General features: G+C 43.7%; 2 protein-coding genes across 3 annotated transcripts in view; one reads left to right on the top strand and one right to left on the bottom strand.

The window, feature by feature from the left end:
• Positions 1–1,842: 1,842 nt before the first annotated feature.
• Positions 1,843–17,038, bottom strand: REXO5 (RNA exonuclease 5). 2 transcript variants are annotated; one of them, XM_071760569.1, is made up of 19 exons: positions 16,522–17,038; positions 14,651–14,772; positions 13,658–13,784; positions 12,738–12,822; positions 11,269–11,418; positions 11,027–11,115; positions 10,083–10,198; positions 9,134–9,272; positions 8,488–8,582; positions 7,740–7,842; positions 7,001–7,137; positions 6,601–6,709; positions 6,163–6,273; positions 5,900–6,037; positions 5,335–5,427; positions 4,611–4,830; positions 3,900–4,093; positions 3,256–3,365; positions 1,843–2,081 (listed from the first exon to the last, which is right to left on the bottom strand). In XM_071760569.1, exons 1-19 carry the CDS (start codon positions 16,645–16,647, stop codon positions 2,012–2,014), a joined length of 2,334 nt encoding a protein of 777 aa, XP_071616670.1. In that variant the 5' UTR covers positions 16,648–17,038; the 3' UTR covers positions 1,843–2,011. The 2 variants fall into 2 exon arrangements, with proteins under 2 accessions (XP_071616670.1, XP_071616671.1); XM_071760570.1 differs by lacking the exons at positions 12,738–12,822; positions 13,658–13,784; positions 14,651–14,772; positions 16,522–17,038 and adding an exon at positions 12,099–12,112.
• ERI2 (ERI1 exoribonuclease family member 2) overlaps positions 16,801–19,390 on the top strand; it is a 4,656-nt gene continuing 2,066 nt past the window's right edge. Inside the window, exons 1-7 of the mRNA XM_071760577.1 lie at positions 16,801–16,902; positions 17,036–17,175; positions 17,295–17,422; positions 17,562–17,718; positions 18,148–18,248; positions 18,567–18,648; positions 19,271–19,359. Coding sequence (XP_071616678.1) covers positions 16,880–16,902; positions 17,036–17,175; positions 17,295–17,422; positions 17,562–17,718; positions 18,148–18,248; positions 18,567–18,648; positions 19,271–19,359 — 720 coding nt within the window. The 5' untranslated portion in view covers positions 16,801–16,879. The remainder of the gene's footprint in view (positions 16,903–17,035; positions 17,176–17,294; positions 17,423–17,561; positions 17,719–18,147; positions 18,249–18,566; positions 18,649–19,270; positions 19,360–19,390) is intronic.

Below are 19,390 nucleotides of genomic sequence, written 5' to 3'. Positions count from 1 at the left end.
TCTAAGTTGCCGTTCATTTACCCGTGAGATTATTGTATTTCTGTATATTTAAATGACCAACCCCTTAAAGAGGAGAGAAAAAAAAAATAATCCTTTAGCCACGATGTATCCTGACTGCTGTAGCTTTGTACATGTTCCAAGGCTTCTGGGCTTCCTGTATTCCAGTGAGGTCTGAGAGGACCAAACAGCCACAGAAATCCAATCCACTGGAAAGGGAACTTGCACGAGGTTCTGTGCATTGCTGAACAAATGAGTAACAGTTGTGGTGTTTACATAATGACACAGTGTTCACTTTTTTTGTGCTCAAGCTTTGTACAAATGTTTTATTTAAAGCTGAAGTCCTTTTTACATTTTCAATTAAAAGAGGACAAATTAAGTATTTTTTTTTCATGCCTATAACTAGGACTCTTGCTAGTTTTGTTTGTCTTCTCCAGAATTTCTCAAGCAGGAATCCTGGATGCTCATTAAATTCTGCCTAGTCCTCACAGGGAGGTGACAACATCATTTTTAAGTGCATGGCATGAGAACTGTCTGGGTTTTTTCAACTTTACAGTGCCAGTGGCTACAAGGAGATGCTGGATGTGAACAGTCCCAAGAGGAGTAGATTCCTAGCAGGATGAGTGCTGGGGCAGTCAGACCTTGGGAGCTGGCAGTGCTGGGACTGACCCCTCTTTCAGTTTGTATTAGTGGCAATGTTGATGCTTATCCTGCTTTGTATTTGCTACAGCCAAAGGATCCCAGGTACCTCTTAAATGAAAAAACCAAACCAAAACAAGAAACACCACCCCCACCCCCCCCCCCCAAAAAAAAAAACCCAAAACACCCCACCAAAGAAAACCACTTGGTTGCATTGATCAAGTGGGATACTAATAGCATTAATTTCAGTTTGGGGGGGCTTTGACTTCAGATATGGAGGATGCTGATGTGAGCATCTGCTTCCCACTCACCAGTGCTGCATTTGTCTTTTCTTTGCCTTGATTTTTCCCTGCTCCTCCCTGCAGCAGCTCCCAGCTTCTACTCTGTAAGTTGCTCTCTGCTCAACAGACCAGTGACAAACTTGGGTTGGGAAGTGAGAGGGTGAGCAAGAGAAAGCACATATTCTATCAGCTGTATTTAATAATTTCTGGAATAACTTATTTCAGCTTTATGTCAGCTTATTCTAATGCATATCAAGAAATCCCTTGTCTTATCCCTTATATTATTTCCTTTTTTTTTTTTATTTTTTTAATTGTTGAATGGTCTCATTGCTGTCCTCATGCTTGGCAATTCCAGATGTTACCAGGAGATTCTCAAGCAGCCTTTTTATTCAGGTGGCAATGGCTGCAATGCACAGGGCTGCAGATCACCTCATCCTGCTGCTGCACCTCCCCTTCCAGCTCCCTGCTGGCAGCGATCTGTGAGGTTCACACACCCATGTGCTTTCTTTAAAATGGCCCTTGCCCCTCCCACAGTCACATTGTAACTTCATATTTTTTGTGTGTGGGGTGGTCAGGGAGGGAGGAGAATGTGGAGATTGTCCAAGAAGGATGAATCACTAATTCCTTTTTTCCATGGACTAAGTACAGGACTTTCCCAGAAAGCAGTGATTGCTTCAGGACTGGCACAGCACATTTCCAGAAATCCACACAATTCCCAAGAACAGCTTTTAACTGCTGAGCAGCTGCTGCAGGTACTACAGTAGCTCGAGTGGTCAGGCTGTGCATGTTTGGGTGGAGACAGCCCAGCTGGGACATCTGTCCCTGAGTTCCATCCAGCAGGCCCTGGCTGATCAGCTTCTAGGGAGCATTCCTCATCCCTGGCTCCCCAAATGCCAAGGAACACAGCCAGAGGGGTTAATGGAAATTGTGCTTTAAGATGTTTTGAATAGCTTTTATTTTTAGCCTTTGTAACAGAAAGATACACTGTGCAAGCCTATTGTTTTTTTTTATGGTAAGAGATCTTTACAAAGACATCAATATTTAAAGTATTTAAAAATATCTTAACAAAAGACTTTGCTTAAAAACTTGGCAGTTTAACAAGCACTCCTCCCTCCATCAGCTTTTATTCCCATCAGACCAAGGCCAGACTGTGAGCCATGCATGCTGCAACACAAACAAGAGGTGTGTTAGTGCTGCTCAGGGTAGCCTTGATGCCCATAAACTTGCTGGCCTAGCCATAGATTAAAAAAGTGTTTGGTTTTTGGTTTTTTTATTATTTGTTTCTTTCTTTCTTTCTTCCTTCCCCACCCCCAACAATTATTTGGCATTCTTTTTTAAGCACAAAGCCTCTTTAGGACAATCTTCTGAGAAACAGGAGTAGAGGAACCTCACTTGGCAAGAGACCTATCCCAAGCCAGGGCTGGAGCTGCCTTCCAGCCCCTCAGCAGCCTGAGAGATTTGAGTGGGGGCTCTGGGGGCTGCTTTAGGCACCTCCTGGCTCCTGAATCCACCTGTTCTGCTAATGGGATTCCCACCCCTTGGAGATGTGAGGCAACAGGCAAGGCTGAGATTGCCCTCCAGAAGTACATTTGGAGCTGATGAGCCCTGTGATTTGCTGCAAGAGAGACACAGTGGGGACTGTAACTCCACAGCCATCCTGTCCTCAAACCTGGGCAGTAGGCAAAGTCACTGAGGTGACAGGGGTGCAGAGAAGAGGCAAATGACTGCTCAGAAATGCAGAAATAACTGATTCAGTTGTACCCCTGGAACAGCTACATGCAGGCAGCACTGCTCTAATAAGGTAGGAATTGCTGCTGTCTCATTTTATATATTATTATTTGGGGGTGTGTGTGAATAACTTAATGTCCTTTATTTCAGAAGACAATTTAAAGAAAAAAAACCAACAAAAAACCAACAAAAACCCTCTAAAAAGTTCTTGAAATCAAACAAAAAAAAAAGTCATTAGAAACAATTGGAGCAAATCACACGAAGAGCAGTTCCTGAAATGGTTGCCACTGGCATTAAGCCTAAATATATTCTTGGCTTGGGATGCAGCTCCCTTCCAGGGACAGTGAGTGGTGCAGAGGATAATTCAGTGTGGTTCTTGTTAGCAAGAGAGGGGGAGAGGGGATCCTGTTCTGGATCAGGCATGGCTTATGGACACAACTTACTGTGCAGGTTTTATTGACCTAACATGAAAGTCAAACTAAGCACATTGGCTCATTCAGGCCTGCTCTCAGGCTTTCACTTCCTTGTGCAGGGTTTTAATTTTTTAATAGACTGAGATAAAAGTATTTGGCTATTTCCTTGTCTCTTTACAAAATAGGTGGCAAGTTACCTGTTCACTCCAGGAAAGAGAACAACGCAGAGGGTGTTGTCCTGCAGACATCTGTAAAGCTTTTTGATATGGTGGTCTAACTTCTTCACCTTTTTCCTTAGATCCTGCTCCTGCACAACAGAATATAAACACCCAAAACCTCAATTCACCTGCAGATCTGTAGCAACCACAGTTAAAAAGTGTGTGGTGAGGCTGACCCTGGGGCAGTGTCAGGGATCAAACTGGTTCTGTTACTGGTGTTGGGCAGTGCCTCCACAGCCACTACAGCTTCCTCCAGTGGAACAACTCGAGCTCTTCTTTCTGTACAGCTACACAACTTGTCACCTCTCTCTGATGCCCTCACCACCTGCTACACTTGTACACAGCTCTGTTCTCAAGTGGAGACTTCAGTTCCTGTGTAGCATCACTCACTGCCCTGAGCAGCTCTGCTGGGCTTTCTTTATGGTTCTACAGAACCCAGTAACTATCACATTATCTCACATGTTATCTCTTCCCATTGCCTCGTGGGAACTGATCCTGCACAAGGAGACCTTTCTGTTACATGCAGCTCTGCACCTAATGCTCAAAGTGATCACTCCTGGTTCCCAGGGCAGAACCTCCCTCCTCACTGACTGCAATGAACATCAACACAGCCTTAAACTCACAGACACAGATGGTTGTTCCATTTTCTTATGTAAGATGCATCCTCCTTGCTTCCCATTGCTGTGATTCATTTGCCAAATCCATCTCCAGAGGTGACCTGAAGCAAGAGCATTCCTACTTCTTAGCTTGCTGCCCTTCACAGTCCATCTCTTTATGAATTCAAGGGCATCCACAGCACTCTCTGATTTCTGGAATTCTGAAACACAAAGAGAAGAGGAAGATGCTTTGGCAGTGATGCTGCTGCCCTGTTCCTTGACACCTGAAGGGCAGGGCTAGAGATGTGGAGCAAGAGAGATGAAAAGCTAAAATCCATGCAGCCAGCAGGAACTGTCTTGCTACAGGTAAACATCAGACTAGAAATGCCAGTTACCTGCAGCAGCACTCATCCAGTTGTTCTCCTCACCTTTTTACAGGTCAGAACTTGCCTGTGTGAAGCTGCACAGTAGCCACCCCTCACACTGAGGCACCAAAGCCAATAAACTATCCTGAACTTCTCTAAATAAAGGGGTTTTTTTAAATTATTTTTTGTCCTTTTGACTATTTAGCTGTAAACTGCCCTCCCCCCACCAAACTTTCACCAAGGTGTTTTATATACCAGCACTCAGAATCCAAGAGCTGATCTTGGATTCTCTGCTTTCTCTGTGCAAAGTCCCAAGGGCTGCTGAATGAACTTATTTGAAGGAAATAAGCTGGGTATATGTGAAGCTACGTACTGAGGAAACAGCACTTCCTGTGCTTTCCACTCTGGAGATCCTTTGGCAGGAACAGTGTTTCCAGGTCTTTCAGCTGTCTGAATTCTTCCTGCAAGTCTGTCTCTGTTAATGACTTCTTGAGACCAGCCACATAAATGACACCTTCATTCTCCACATCCAGTTCTAGTTCCTTTATCAGAACATCACAGTCCAGCATTGCTGCAGTGACAGGTCTCTGAACCTGGGGTGGATTCAGCAGGAACAAACACATCAGACCCCCCTGTCTTCTGAGCCTCTTTTTAAATTATTTTCTCCCATTACGAGAAGCTGAAAAGCTGTTTTCCCTCCCTTGAGAAAATATGACTAATGAAGGCTAACCATAGAGTCATGAAAAAGAAGGAGGGAGCATATCTGTAATGCAGAAACTGTAAAAATCAAGACAACCCCCTCTCCATCCTTTGTAAGTGGCATTGAAGCACCCTGCTACTTGTCTATTCCTGTTAAATCTACAGGTAGAGGTCAGAATGCTTTCTAACTCCCTTCTGCTGACAGCCAGGAAAAAAAACCAGAGGGCTAAAACCATTTCCTTTTTGCAAGTGGCCCAAAATTGTACCCAGGGAGATGGGAGCAGCACAGCCAGCCAGCATTTGCCCAGATGCTGTGCTATGAGCAGATGCTGAAAGAGACCCTGGGTGCTGTTCCTGTGCTCAGCAGATCTGTGGCTTTTGTTATTTGCATTGTTTACCTTAATGCAGGATCCTGCTACCTCAGCTCCATCCAGGCTTTCCACAGCAAGCTGGGCAGCTTCCAGCACTTCGTATTGGATACAGACATAGGGCTTGAAACAGAATGATAAGATACTTCAGGCTTATCAGTAAGAGACATTAGGCTTCCCTTTTTAAAAGTCAGATCTTAATAAAGTTGTGTTCTCTTTAAAAAATAAAATATAAAAAGATTTGGGGGCAATATATATGACACTTCATATACTGTTAAAACCATCCTTCAATTAGCTCATCAATTACTTACTTTCCTCATTAAAGGCCTTAGCATATCAGTTCTCTCAAGAGGGACAAAATGCATCTCAGCTTCTGTAATGCTCAAAGCCCTCCAGCTGGAACAGGGCAGTTAAAGCCACATCAGCTGTATGTACTCTTGTCATTGTGTGCAGCAGCTTCTGAGTGGTTGTAACCACCAGAAGAAAACCCCAACAGAATAACTGATATTTCAGTCATTCTAATCCCTATCTCTCCAAGAGATTACTCAGACCTTCCATGCCTGTCAGCAAGCCCAGTGCTTGGAGTGTGCCTCACCTGGTATGTTTCAGTTACCACTGTAAGAGACTGGATTGGTCCACACCTCCCAAATTCTTTTTTCACAGACTTCAGGCAAAAGCCTTCTTCAAAAGGACCTGCATAAATTGTCAGCATGTCAGTCAGCTTGCTCCTCACCTGTGGGAACACAGATTAGAGAAGGAACTTTGCAAAGCAAAGGAACTAACACTGGTGGGTGTCTCCAGATAAATAACATCTCATTCTAAGCTCAGCAATGAAGACAAGTCTCAAACACACAGTACCTTTTCACAAAGTCCAGCAAGGAGGGGAGATGCAATGTACTCTGGATCCAAACTGAACTGAATGATGCTGAATGTGGACAGGGGGACATCTTCTAAGGCTCTCTGAAGGATCTGGAGGGAAAAGAGTGTAAAGGCCAAGAGAAATACAATTGCACTGCAAAACATCAGACACAAAACTGTTGTACTTAATTTCTATCTTTAATTTTCATTTTTGTCCAAGGAAGCCCTCAGGCAGAAATTATTCTTTAGTGAGTCATGAGAGGATGCAGAGGATCAAAGCTCATTTCCGAAATGGATTCAGCTAACCTGGAATTAACACTATTGCTAACAGTACTGTCACTCAGCTTTTTAAAATAGGACTCATCTACCCACCCCCAGACCCAGAACTTGGAACTCCTTTGATGCTTGCTTAGACCAACCCACTCTAAGTCCATTCACCTGCTTGTTTGAAGTGCTCGGGTTACCCTGACACAGACCAGGAGACTCAAGTTCCTGTTTGCCCAAAAGGAGAGGTTTCTGGCCAGCCACTTGCAAGCAGTCTAAAAAACTAACAGAGAGAAGAAAGCTGTGAGTCATGGTACTTACCAATATTATTGATAATTAAAAGCTTTCGAGAAGTGCTTGTCACAGAAAAAGTAAAATTTACAAAGAAATCTGAAAGAAGCCTAGAAAATGCTTTGTGAAACTGGAGATGCAAGTTCTGAAAGTTTTTCAGTACTATGTTTCAATATTTGTCTCTCTGAAGAGCCTGATGGCTTCTGAAAAATGTAACATACTTCTTTGATTTCACTGAGAATTCAACTGGATGAAAACCATGCATATTTGAGAATCTTATTACCATGGTTTGGGTAAATGTGGAGGCTGTTTCAACTGTTTCTGGGCTCTCCATCTTCTTGGCTGAAATGCAGCTTTCTTCTGTGAGGCCTCAGCCTGTTTTTCAGTTGTCAGAAGCATCTCCAAGTTTAGTTCTGCTACCTTGGGGAAGGAAGAAGGTTAGTGGTTGGCTTTTATCTCAGATAATTGCAGCTAACCAAAAAGCATGTGCTTTCTCCATGAGTCACTTAGGCACACTGCACAGCAATGATGAAACACAGGCTTTAATTTCCTGCCTTATTATTTTCTGTTGTCATTTTCAAGCATGCAGCACTCACAGCATCAACCAGCAATCATCTCCAAAAAAGTTCTCTCAGAAATTGACAACACAAGCAAGAGACTCATAAAAGCAGCTGATTCACTGCCATAATATACAAAGTCTCTCACTCCTTTCATCTGGAAAAAATAACAGGCAGTCCTGCAGGCTGGAAGCATCTGAATCCTTCTTTAGCCAATGTCCCTCTTCAAGACCAGCAGCAATGCTGATTCTCATCAGTGTCTGACTACTGAAACCTGGAACATTCCAGGTTATTATGATACCTGGATAAATGCTGAAAGTAACAAGCTGTCAAAACTGAGGCCTCTGTCATAGCTCCATTTTCTCTTATATCAACAAGAGGATGGGCAGGAATATCTGGGTTATTTTTCCTTTATAAGCACAGCTTGCACACTCTGCCACAGAAAACTTAATTAGATGTAGCTACCTTTGCTGGTCCTTGCTCAATGAAGAACTGAGCCAATTCCAATGCAGCTCTGGCATCTTCTGCAGGATCATGCCCAAGCTTCTGTTCAGACTGAATCTCCTTCCTAGGGCATCAAAATTAGGTGTACAGGCAGGTTATCTGCTTTTCCACACTGACCAACATTCTGTCTTTTCTAAACTGGGTCCTTTTCAGGCAAAATAATTTCCAAAAAGGATTTCAGTTCTGTGCAGCAGCATTCTTGTGAAATACTCCCAAAAGTTACTGCAAGAAATGTTGTTGCAATGTTGAGCAAAAGCACTGTTTACCATGTCTGACAGAAGCAATGTTAATAACTGGCATTCTGATGCATGACTACTTTCAGTTTTACTCATTCCTTGTCCCAGCTCACAGTTTGCACACAGGCAGACAGGCAACCTCACACTAAGTGAAGTTTGGCCCTGCAGAGTATTAATGTTCACCTTGTGAATGGTGAGAGCTGTATCACTATGACATAGTACCCAGTGTCAGCCAGTACACCCAGGAGTATCACATCAGCCAGTAAATCACACTTTCATACCTCAGCCTTTCTTGCTAAGAGCAATAAATCTCATTTGTGTGAGGCAGCATCTTTGTTGCTCTCCAAGTCACTACACGGGTATTGCTACAGAAAAAATAGTAACTTTGATGCCACTAGTAGAAAAAGCAAGACCCTCTGACTTGCACCTGACAGTTTCTGGTGCTTCCCATGACAGTACAGTAATAATCTTACCCTAAAACAGCTTTGGCTAGAAATTTCAGCTTGAATCTTCGACCTTCATTTCTGGCAAAAAGCAGTGAAGTATCAATAACACTGGGGTGGATCATCTGAAGGAAAGACAATATCACCAGTTTAAGAACATCCGTCAGATAGAACTGGGCAGTAACTCCTCTGTTATCTGTGCCTCTGGCTTTTCATTTCAGTTGCCAGTTTCTCACTGATAGGTAACTGCTCCACAATGAGAGAGCAGATGGGAATAATAAAATGAGCCCAACTCTCCTTTTTAGCACTCTGTTGGGAAGATGTAGATTGTCTTAGAAAGATAAACCATGATTTAATAATAGAGAAAGGAATTCAAATCTTTCCATGACAGAGCTATCAAAAGCAACTGGCTGAAGCAGAGAGGCAAAACTTCTGCTGCAGCTGTATCTATGTCTGGACAGACTCCTCCATTCCTTTTGGGTTCTGAACAGCCCTTTGAAAGTTTTACAGATGTAAGGAAAGTCTCTCTCTTTAAAATCATTAAAGACATAAAGCTATTCATAATAAAAAGCATTTAGCAAGTATTCACTAACAAAAAAGAGGACCTGTTAGAAGTTTTCAGGTCTGCAATGAGTTATCACAGGGTTGAGAAAAACACTTTTCAGGGCACACTCACTTCCAAAGCCTGAAGATCAGCATTTAAAGAATGACCAACCAATACTGCATCATGGGGAAGCATTTTTTTCAGTCTGGTTTGGATGTCTGGCAGTCTTGTTTTCACTGGAAGCAGCATTTTCTTTGTGACTCCTGAGAATCTTAAAAAAAACAAAAAAAAAGTTGGATGAGGTTAAAGCAACACATTAGCAACAGCACCTACTGGAGAACTCTGCAAGCAGAGCATGTCAAATATGAACACAGTGTAACTGAGGACAGAATGCTATTTACTGCTTTCTGATCCCACATGAGGATATGCTGCAGGAATTAAATGACTGCCATCACATCATCTTCAAAAGCTTCTCTCTCAAATATAACTTATTCTTAAATGATGCAGTTCTTTACATCAGGTAGCTTGGGTAAGGAAATACTGCAAGACTGATGATGGAAAGAGATGCTTCCAAGTAACCCGAGGGGACTGGCACCTCATCTTCTGCATGAAGCCAGGCTAAGTTTTGGAGAAGACAAAAGTCAGTTTTTCCTACTTTTGTTACAATCCTGAGCCCAGCCCTAGAGCTGTGTGTAAGCTGATCAGCTGCTCTATTAATTTTTTACAGATGAGCAAACTTAGCTGTGGAGCAGAGAGATGCAGACTGCAGTCCTGCAGGCTAACCCTGTATCTAGTTTAGTGAGAAGTAAAGAGTAACTTGTAAAGTGTAGGATCAGTCTGTGGCAAAACTTTTCCTCCAACACTGCAGAATGATGAAGCCATGCAGAGGCACCATGTAGCAGTGTACCCATAACAGTGGCTGTTCCATTAATCACACAGCAAGAGCTGTATCAGCACCCAGTAAAATGCAGCAGACACCTGTGCAAAATAAAGCCTTCTGAAAGACCACATGTAACAGGTTTAATTTGAAAGAGTTGCAGCTCTTAGAGACAAAGAGAGAAGAAACTTATGTGCAAGTCACCTGGTGCAGTAGTTGACCACTGTGCTTTCAGGTCTGACCAGTTCATTCAGGAGGCACTGACCCTGTGCATCCACCAGTGAGACACGAGTGACTTCGTTCCCTTTTGCAGTCAGACACTGTCAGGAAGAAGCAGAGACTTCTCGTGTCACCACGATGCTGCCACTCAAAACCCAGAGCTCACATCTGCTCTGGCTGCAGCCAGCATCACCACTAAGGAGTTACTGCTCTTAGATCTACTCCTCCCAGCCACTCCCCAGCTTCATTTTAATTGTTCAATGCCCACTATAAGGACAGCAAACAGGCAGGCAAGCACAAAACACAGAAAACCACTACAAAAAAAGTGCAGATTTCACAGAACAGGGCTGTGTTCTACTCTGCTCTGCAGAGTTGTCACTGAGACATCAGTGAGGATCCTGAGAGTATCCTCAGCAGAAAGGAGGTGAAATTGAACAGCAGAGCCCAGGCTGTACCATGAGTTACTCAGTGCTGATGCACATCTCTACAAGATCAAAACTGCACTAGAGCAGGAATCTTCATCACAGCCTGCTGCCAGAATAACTGTGATGGCTGAAGGGAAGATCTGTGATAGGGAATATCTCTCCTTTCCCAAACTTTAGGGAGGGCTGGGAGGTAAAAATTCACAGCTGTCTTGCAGGTCACTGCAGCACTGCAGATGGGCCTGGCAGATCCAGCTGCAGCTCTGACAGCCACTGCAGAACTGAGATCTGTGCTGCACTGCTCAAGAGAACATTTCTGTCTTGTCACCAGAATTGCTGCCTGAGCCCCCCCCATGCTGCATTATCACCAGTAAGGGACTGGCAGCAGGTATTACTACACCAGAAGTGACTGAGCAACCACACAGGATGCTTGGCTCACTTTGGAACAGGAGGTAGGAGTTTGGTTGCTTGACTACAGTTTGTAAGGCCACACAGATGTATTTTTACCATTTCACAGTCCAGACCAAAGAGGGGGCTGCTGTCTGTCCTCTGCTGATGGCACTCTGTATCTACATAGTCCTTACATCCAGGAGAGCCTAGAATGAGAAGATACCCACAAATAAGCAACAGACCTCTCTCTTCTAAAACTCATCAAACATCTTATATAACCATGGATATCACCAACTGTCAAATTAAAAGAAAAACCAAACAGCAAACCTCAAGAAACCAACCAGCCCTCAGAAACCAACCTTTTATGGGATAGCCATTTTTCTTCTGCTCTTCTAAAGTTAGCATGTAGCTAGTAAGGCCTTGTTTTTTTTCTCCATATTTCTGAATGATGGGATCACATGGCAAGTCTGAGCTCTCAGGAGTACATTCACTGCTAGCAGAAGTCAAACCTGTAAAATACAGAAGCATCTGTCAAGCTCAGCACTCCCTACTCACAGTCAGTTTTCTGCATTAGGAAGCACACCATGAGGGTACAGCATTTCAAAGGAAAACACTACCTGGAGCAGTAAACTGGGGAGATGTCTGTCTGTCTGTCTATCTATCTACCTATCTGTCCATCCCCGGTTTATATTTATTTATCTATCTCCAGTTTATACCTCATTTATTGTGTGTATATACACACACACACTGCTTAAGATACACACACATAATTTTAATACACAGTAATACATGCATGTATATAAACCATATATACTTGATATTGAGGATACTTGAATCTTGCATCTTGAATACTTGAATCTTTTCCCTGCTCAGCTACTGATGCTGCTGGCTGATTCAGAGGCAAGGCACATCACAAGACTCTGTCTCACATTCCTTTCAGAAACAGAGAGAACAAACTTGCCTCGTAAGCATGACAACACAATCATGTTCTTTCATGCATGATGTACAAGGTTTTTTTTTCTGCCTTCTCTGTGGAATTCTCTCTTGTGAGTATTATCAGGAGCAAATGTGCTCTAAGTGTGGCTCACAAAGCAGCAAGCACTGAACTGACACCAGAATCCACAGCTATGCAAGGTTAAATTATCCTGTAAGTGATTCTCTGCAAATTGTACTTAAAAGAAAAATATACCTGACATCTCAGGTCTGTGAGTGTGCAGTAGGGTTACAGCCAGGATGCTAATGCTACTGACAAAGACTCTGTCAATGCACTGACAGGAACAGCTACTCATTCTCCCACTTAGGACTTGAATTCAAGATTCTTTGTTACACTCCCAATAAAGGCAGTAAAGTTCACACTGTGGTCTCCTGCAAGTTTTGTACAAGCCTGTTGGGTTACAATCACCTCTCTGAAGAGTGTAAAAATAGGAAATCAGTCAACACACCTGTTCTTTATCTTGTTTGCTGCTCAGTATAACAAAGAAAACCAACGAAACGAACAAATACTTAGCTTGAATCAAATTTATATCTCTATCTTTTTAGATTCATCTTAAAATAAACATAAAATGGGTAACTAAGTGCCAGAAGTTTGGAGTAAGCATATTAAAAACTTTCTCTCTGCTTTGTACATTTCCTTGTGACAATAATCCCTACACTGAGTTACTGAACTAGTTAGGGTCACTAATCTCATGGTTTAAGTCACTGTAATTTTCCTGTGTAAACAAGTTTACCAGAGCAGGACACTGGGATCTCATAGGAGGCAAAGGCAGAAATTACTGCTGAAAGTGAATCACTGTGGTTGAAAAGAGACAATGCAAACCAAACGAGATACCTTGTGCAGCCTCTTGAGGTTTTGGGTTTGCTCCTTCTCCATACAGGCTGGCTAGGAAGTCAGCGGAAGGTTTTAATATGAATTTCTGGGAAAAAATGTGAAAAAGAAGCAGAAGTATCAAGCAAATGAGACGTTTCTTAATCCCCAAACCAGCCAAGAGGAGACTGGATGAAGGAGTGGAAATATGTTTGGCGTTTTTGCAAGGAAGGAAGAAAACCCAACACAAACCAAACCTGTTTTAAAGCCAGAGGATACAGGATTCTTTGTGCTAAGGGAGATTTGCCTCACCTGATACGATCAAGATGGCAAATTTCAAGACTTTCTTTGACAGAACTAAAGCAAGTTCTAGACTTTCCAGTTAAGTGGTGATTTGCATTTGCTGCAGTTCAGGGAGGATTCTCTAGAAGTCTGAATTGAAGTGTTTTTCTTTCTTCCTTCCTTCAAAAATGTTGCTTGTAACTCAGAAACTTAAAAGTCCTTTTCAATAATTTTTGGGGGGAAATGGGAGAAACTTGACATAAAGCACAAATAGCAAAAGTGAAATTTTTTTAACCAGTGGGAACAGCATAATTCTACTTAGAGTCTCCTCGCTCACTCAAGCATAAATTCCAAATTAACAGAGTATTTTTAATCTCAGTGGCATCCTGAAGAGGTGGGAAGCAGTCAGAGACTGAAACATCAGTAGAGGTTTCACCTGGTAAGGCTTCAAAGAACATAAGTCTTGAAACTCTGTTTCTAATATCAAAGCCTTGGCTTTTGTTCTGAGCTGACAAAGGCTACAAATAGATCCTCTCATTTGCTTTGAGAGTCAAAGATGGGCACTTCCTGTTGGAAAAGGCAGAGATTTCACTGCAGCAATCAGTGCTTGGGACGTGGTTTCAGGACTGGAAGAAGTGCAGCAGACAGCACTGGGGACTTACATGCTGGAAGACTTTCCTGAGGTGTTTGAACTGCAAATAGAATTTGTAGAAATGGAGCTGGCTCATTTCATGTAGAACAATAACCACAACCCCAGCCAGGTGGCTTTGGTGATAAATATGGCACCAGCTGCAGTTTAAAAAAAAAAAAAAAAAGAAAAAAAATCAAAGTAAAACAATTATCAAGCACTTTCAAAAACAAACTTGGAAGCAGCCCAGCTTTTAAGTCAATAAATGGCAAAGTGCCAAATGACTTCAATTGGAAGAGCTTATCTCAAACAGACACATTCCTGAAAGCAACATAATGTGAGACAGAGAAAGAATGAATTACAGCAAAGTACTACTGCAGTACCATTTCAAGACATTTATGCCTTATTTACATGCAGCAGCACGTGAATACACAAGTGACTTCAGCCATAGTGATGCACTCTAGTGAATTAATGCATAAAAAAAATAATTCACAATATAATTTTCTTTTCCCAAAAACCTGAACTGGGATCACTCTTGCCTTGAGTTTCAAGATTCATTACTTTTCATCACATTTTTGCTATCCAAGGTTACATATCCTCCTCAGCCTTTACCTTCCATTGCTGTGAAGTTGCTCTGAAAAAAGGCAGTGATTAAAATGGTTTTCCCAAAACACTCCAGAATACCCTGTTTCAATTATACCTGACATGAACCATGTTAATGTTTTTGTATTGTGCTTATGTTTTTAACATGGTATTTCACTTGTTAGTATGTGAAGCTGCTTCTGTTCCACAAAATTGCTTAGTTTTTGATAACTGCATGAAACAACACCATGAAGTAGCAGTTTTTGTCAGGAGAACTCTGGTATCTGGCCCAATCTAGCAACTCTATCTACATAAGACAGGCTGTCACTGTGGGAGCTGCACTGCAAGGATTCCACAACCAGCATGGCAAATATTCCTTTGGGTAGATATTCACCACACTTCAGGACACAGATTGGCTGCATTCCTAAATATGAACAAGTTATACCTGGGTTGGGTTGCATTGTGGCCCTTTCCCAGAGCTGCAAACTTCAACAACTCATAGAGCTGCTCACGGCTGATTTCACAGTCCTCACCAAATAAAGCTGCTGACAAGTGAGATGACTTCTCCTGCACAAAGGGAAACACTGGTAAAGAAAGGTTTTAAGTAGTCACATAAGTTCATGGAAAAATCAATTAGCTGTATGGTAGAAGGGAAGTATGTACTGTTTGTATCAGTATCTTACCACAGACTGATTTGGGTTGGAAGGGACCTCAAAAGATCATCCAGTTCCACCCCCCCTGCATGGACAGGGACATCTCCCACCACACCAAGCTGCTCAAAGCCCCATCCAACCTGGCCTTGAACATTTCCAGGGATGGGGCAGCCACAAATTCTCTGGAAACAGCTACATTTAAAATGACTCTTCTACTCATTACAGGCAGAAGTTTTCTTTCCACAATTTAATATTAAAATGTACAACGAGTATTTCAGAAGCCCAGCTAATCTAACTTCAAAAATTATTAAACAAAAGATTAGTGTTAGTAAATGTATGCAGCATGGAGGCATTAAGTTATCTGATGTGCAAACGTGATCAGCTCTCTGAGCCACTTGCTTCTATAAAGCTTTGGGCATTTATAAGTGTTACATGTAGCCAGTTCACATAAGATTTTGCTGAAACCCATTTACTTCATCTCCATTATGGGATCTGTTTTGGCAGATGGTTTGCTGACCCCTGCAGGAAAAGAGATGCTGCAGTAAAATCCTAGAAAACTGCAGAAAGCAAGCACGGAGTAGACGAGAGGGAGTGGAGAATGTAACACACAGTTCAACACAAGAGTTCTTTAAGCCTAAATGCACAAATTCTTCTAAAAGCTACCCAGCAAGAAAATGCATAATTTTTGGAGACCTCCACAGACCATGTGGCCTGTTCCAGTGGAGCTCCTTTGACCTGTGAAAAACTTTTAGGTGATGAAAGAATCAAAGCATAGAGCAGAAAACCCCCCCCCACCACTGAACACTACAGAATATCAAATCCCACAAGACAAACAAATACCAGAAGTTGTGTTCCCCTCACCACACTAACAAACAAGCTTTGTGCTCCTTAATTCCTGCAGAGCCTGGATTGAGCTGAGGCATTTTAAAGCCACCGGTCATTGGGTAGGAAGCTAAACAGAGGTGACAACTTTTGAGGTTCAAATGGTTAAAAATCACCAGGTGACAATAACACAGGGTGGTGTGACTGCTGGTCCCTCATCTCTCATCCCAAGTTAGACAAATAAGCAAGGACACCGTCGTTTGCAACACAGCCCAATTACAGCTTTGCAAAAAAACCCCAACCAGACTGCAGCAGTTTTATTCCACCCAGCAAAGGCTTCTGCCAGCCACAGGAATTTCAGTCTCTAAACAGGCACAAACAGCACTGACTTGTCCCAAGCTGAGCACTCGCCAGGCTGCACCCCGGTGTCACCATGAGGGGGAAACCGGAGGAGTTGGTTGGCACAGCTGGGGTCAGTGTGCTGGGAGGAACGGGGCGCCTTTCAAGGCCTACTCTGGAAAACTGATTCAGGGTACATGCTTAGCCCTCAGAATGTTCATTTGTTCCTTCCCACGTCCCCCGGGGTAGAGACTCAGCCATAATCTGCGGATCGGGCCCGTACCCGACCCCCTGACCACCCTCCCGATGAGGTTCGGGTTTGCGCCAGCCCGGAAACCGCGGCTGCTGCAAGAGCCCTGCTGAGGGCTGAGTGAGCACCCATGGGCTGTGAGGGGAGCACCCCTGGGCTGTGAGGGGAGCACCCATGGGCTGTGAGGGGAGCACCCCGGCAGGGCCGGGCCGGCATCGCTGCCTCACTACACCGGGCACGGTCCCCGCTCACCTCAGGGCCCCGGCTGCCGCCGCTCTCCTCCACCTTCCTCCTCTTCCGAGCCGCCTGCCATCCCCCCGCCTTCTCGGGGGTTCCTGCCCGCCTTTTGTACCCGTTCACGCAGGCCGCCCTTGCCATGGCCCCAACAGCAGCGCGGCCCGGGCAGGGCTCAGGACGCTGACCCCACCGCAGCCTCTCCGGCCGCCCCGCACCACGCGGCCTCGGCCCGCAGCTGCCCGCGCCTGCCCGGCAGTAAGGCCAGAGCAGCCGATCTGTCGGCAGCACCGATGGGGGCGGAGCCGCCGCCCCGGCGGGAGGTTCGGAAAGGTGGCGGCAGAGACAGGAGCGCTGCCCGTCCGCCCGGGCCCGGATGGCCACCAAGCGCCTGGCCAGGTGCAGGACGGGGCACCGGGGGGCGGGGAGGGGCGTGCCGCCTACTGGGGCTCTTCAGGGACCGGGCAGGGGAGCGGTGGCGGTGCTCGGGAGGGTCGGTCCGATCCGGTGCTAAAGCGGTGCCGGTTCGCAGGCGGCTGGGACTGGCGCGGAGCAGCGCTCGGACGCGGAGCAGGGAGCGTGCGGCGGCGGGTCAGTGGTTCCGGTACCTGATCGTCCTTGACTTCGAGGCCACGTGCTGGACGGAGCCGGGGCGGCGCCGGCCCGAGATCAGTGAGTCCCGGAACGGGGGTGGCTTAAAGCAAAAAAAGTAACTTCCGTGACCCGCTTTAACCTTCCCGCCTTCCTGTTCTGGGTTTGGTTGTGGTTTTTTCTCGCTGTTTTTGCCACAGTTGAGTTTCCAGCGGTCCTGCTGAACACCGCAACGGGAGAGATCGAGTCCGAATTCCACAGCTACGTCCAGCCCCAGGAGCATCCTCTTCTCTCCGAGTTCTGCACAGAGCTAACGGGCATCACGCAGGTAAAACTCCATCCACTGTGACTTTACACCGGCAGAGTTGCTATTTCCTGTTTTTCTTAAACATGCCTTGAAAGACCTAAAGAGAGAAAAAAAACCTCAAATTAATTTCAGCACATTCTTTTTGTTCTGTTCCCTAAAGAATCAAGTTGATGAAGGCGTCCCTCTAAACATTTGTTTATCACAGTTTTTGAAATGGATTCACAAGATACAAAAAGAGAAGAAAATTATATTCAGTTCAGATACAACAAGTTGTTCTACTTCAGACACAAAACCATGTGCCTTTGTTACTTGGACAGGTAAATACAGTTTTCATTTGCTTTTTCTGTGGAACAATACAACAAAAAATGAACATTTGGTGGTGCTAGTGAGATTGTCTCTTCACTTCTAAGGAGCCAAAATCCTATTAGTAGATATTAAAGATGTGCAACATCAGGATAAGACTGAAAAGATGAAATCTATTGAATCCTGGTGTGTTCACTACCTCTTTGTCACAAGGGACTGGCATCACTCCCTGTTCCTAAACTGTGTCACCAGTCCTAAGGTGTCATTAATGTTTTAATGAAGTCTTTGAGTTCCTGAAGTCATTCTTTACTAACAATAAGCATATTTATTCTGATGTCCCAGTGCAGCAAAGCTATGCCCTTTTATGCTGATTTTAAGGCATGTTTATGTGGATCTTAGGCCAGTTCTTTAGTGATGGATTATCTGTATTTTTTTCTGTGCAGACTGGGACCTGGGTGTGTGTCTGCAGTATGAGTGTAAAAGGAAGCAGCTACGAAAACCTGACATTCTGAATTCCTGGATTGATCTCAAAGCAACATACAGGGTGAGGAGATTGATAAAACTGAAATATTTATACCCCTATTATAATCTCAAAGATTAATTGTATCCGAGGTTACAAGCTGCTGTTTTATATTTCAGTGACCAGAGTAACTAATTTGTTTTCTTTCCACATTTCTATGGCTCAATAACAAATTGCATGCCCTAGAGCTGTGTGAATTTTTGTAGAAATCTTAATGCTGGGAAGACAACGTGGTGCTGTTGTTGATAAGTGTATGATAATCCTACAAGAATTTTTTGAGCTGACATTTTTTTGCTCTGCTTGCTTCCTAACTTCCCTGTGTTGTTTTTTTTTTTTCCTTAGGCCTTCTATAATAGGAAGCCTAGGGGGCTAAGTGGTGCTTTGCAGGATTTGGGGATAGCTTTTGCAGGACGGGAACATTCTGGTAAGTATGATAAGATGATCCTCATTTTAATAATTTTTTTTAAAAAAATAAAGACAAGTAAGTACTATTTAGCTTTAGTTAGATAAATGAAAGCAGATAGCAGTAGCTGGTCATTACTCTAAACAGTAACTATTGTTTCCAGATTATGCAATGTACTGTGCAACAAAAACATCAAAAGAGGAAAGGGCTGGATGCTTCAAAGATCAGAGTCTGCTTTAGTTCTGAAATCTGTCCCAGTGCTCTTGTGCATGTTCAGCAAGATCAGTTTCTGAATTGCCAGGGTGCAAAAGAAAAGAGGCAGAGGAAAGATAAGGAAACTTGATTTTAACTGATAGCTCTGGTCAGTGTAAGCAAATACCAGCAATTTTTTTTTTCTTTACTCATGATTAATAGAGTAGAAAAAGATTTTAAAGATTGTGGATTGGTCCTTCAGATGTTCCAGTGCAGGGAATTTTTAGGAACTTTTTATTCCCACTCCCTTTTTTTGAACTAGATAACTGTGTCAGAGTGCTGTGGATCCCTGTCATTTATGTAAGGCTTACCTAGATTACATTTTTCCTCTAAGAAGAACCATCCCCACCATCTTTAAAACCAAGACATTAATACAGCCATACTTTTGAAGGGTTGGATGATTCTCGGAATACTGCTCATCTTGCTTGGAGGCTGATTTGTGATGGATGTGTGCTAAAGGTTACTAAATCTTTGGATCAGGTTAGTAACTACTCTGTACTCTCTCATTCTA

The sequence above is a fragment of the Heliangelus exortis genome, chromosome 17 (assembly GCF_036169615.1).
Source record: "Heliangelus exortis chromosome 17, bHelExo1.hap1, whole genome shotgun sequence".
In the NCBI taxonomy this organism is placed as follows: Eukaryota; Metazoa; Chordata; class Aves; order Apodiformes; family Trochilidae; genus Heliangelus; species Heliangelus exortis.
The sequence above is the reverse complement of the archived record's forward strand: the minus strand, read 5'-3'. Positions and strand labels throughout refer to the sequence as shown.

Coding starts and splice junctions, on each gene's coding strand:
- REXO5 (XM_071760569.1), bottom strand. CDS start 16,647: ATGGCAAGGGCGGCCTGCGTGAACGGGTACAAAAGGCGGGCAGGAACC. Junction 11,419..12,737: donor ACCTCAAGAGGCTGCACAAG/GTATCTCGTTTG, acceptor TGTATTTTACAG/GTTTGACTTCTGCTAGCAGT. Junction 6,710..7,000: donor CCACATTTACCCAAACCATG/GTAATAAGATTC, acceptor TCTCTCTGTTAG/TTTTTTAGACTGCTTGCAAG.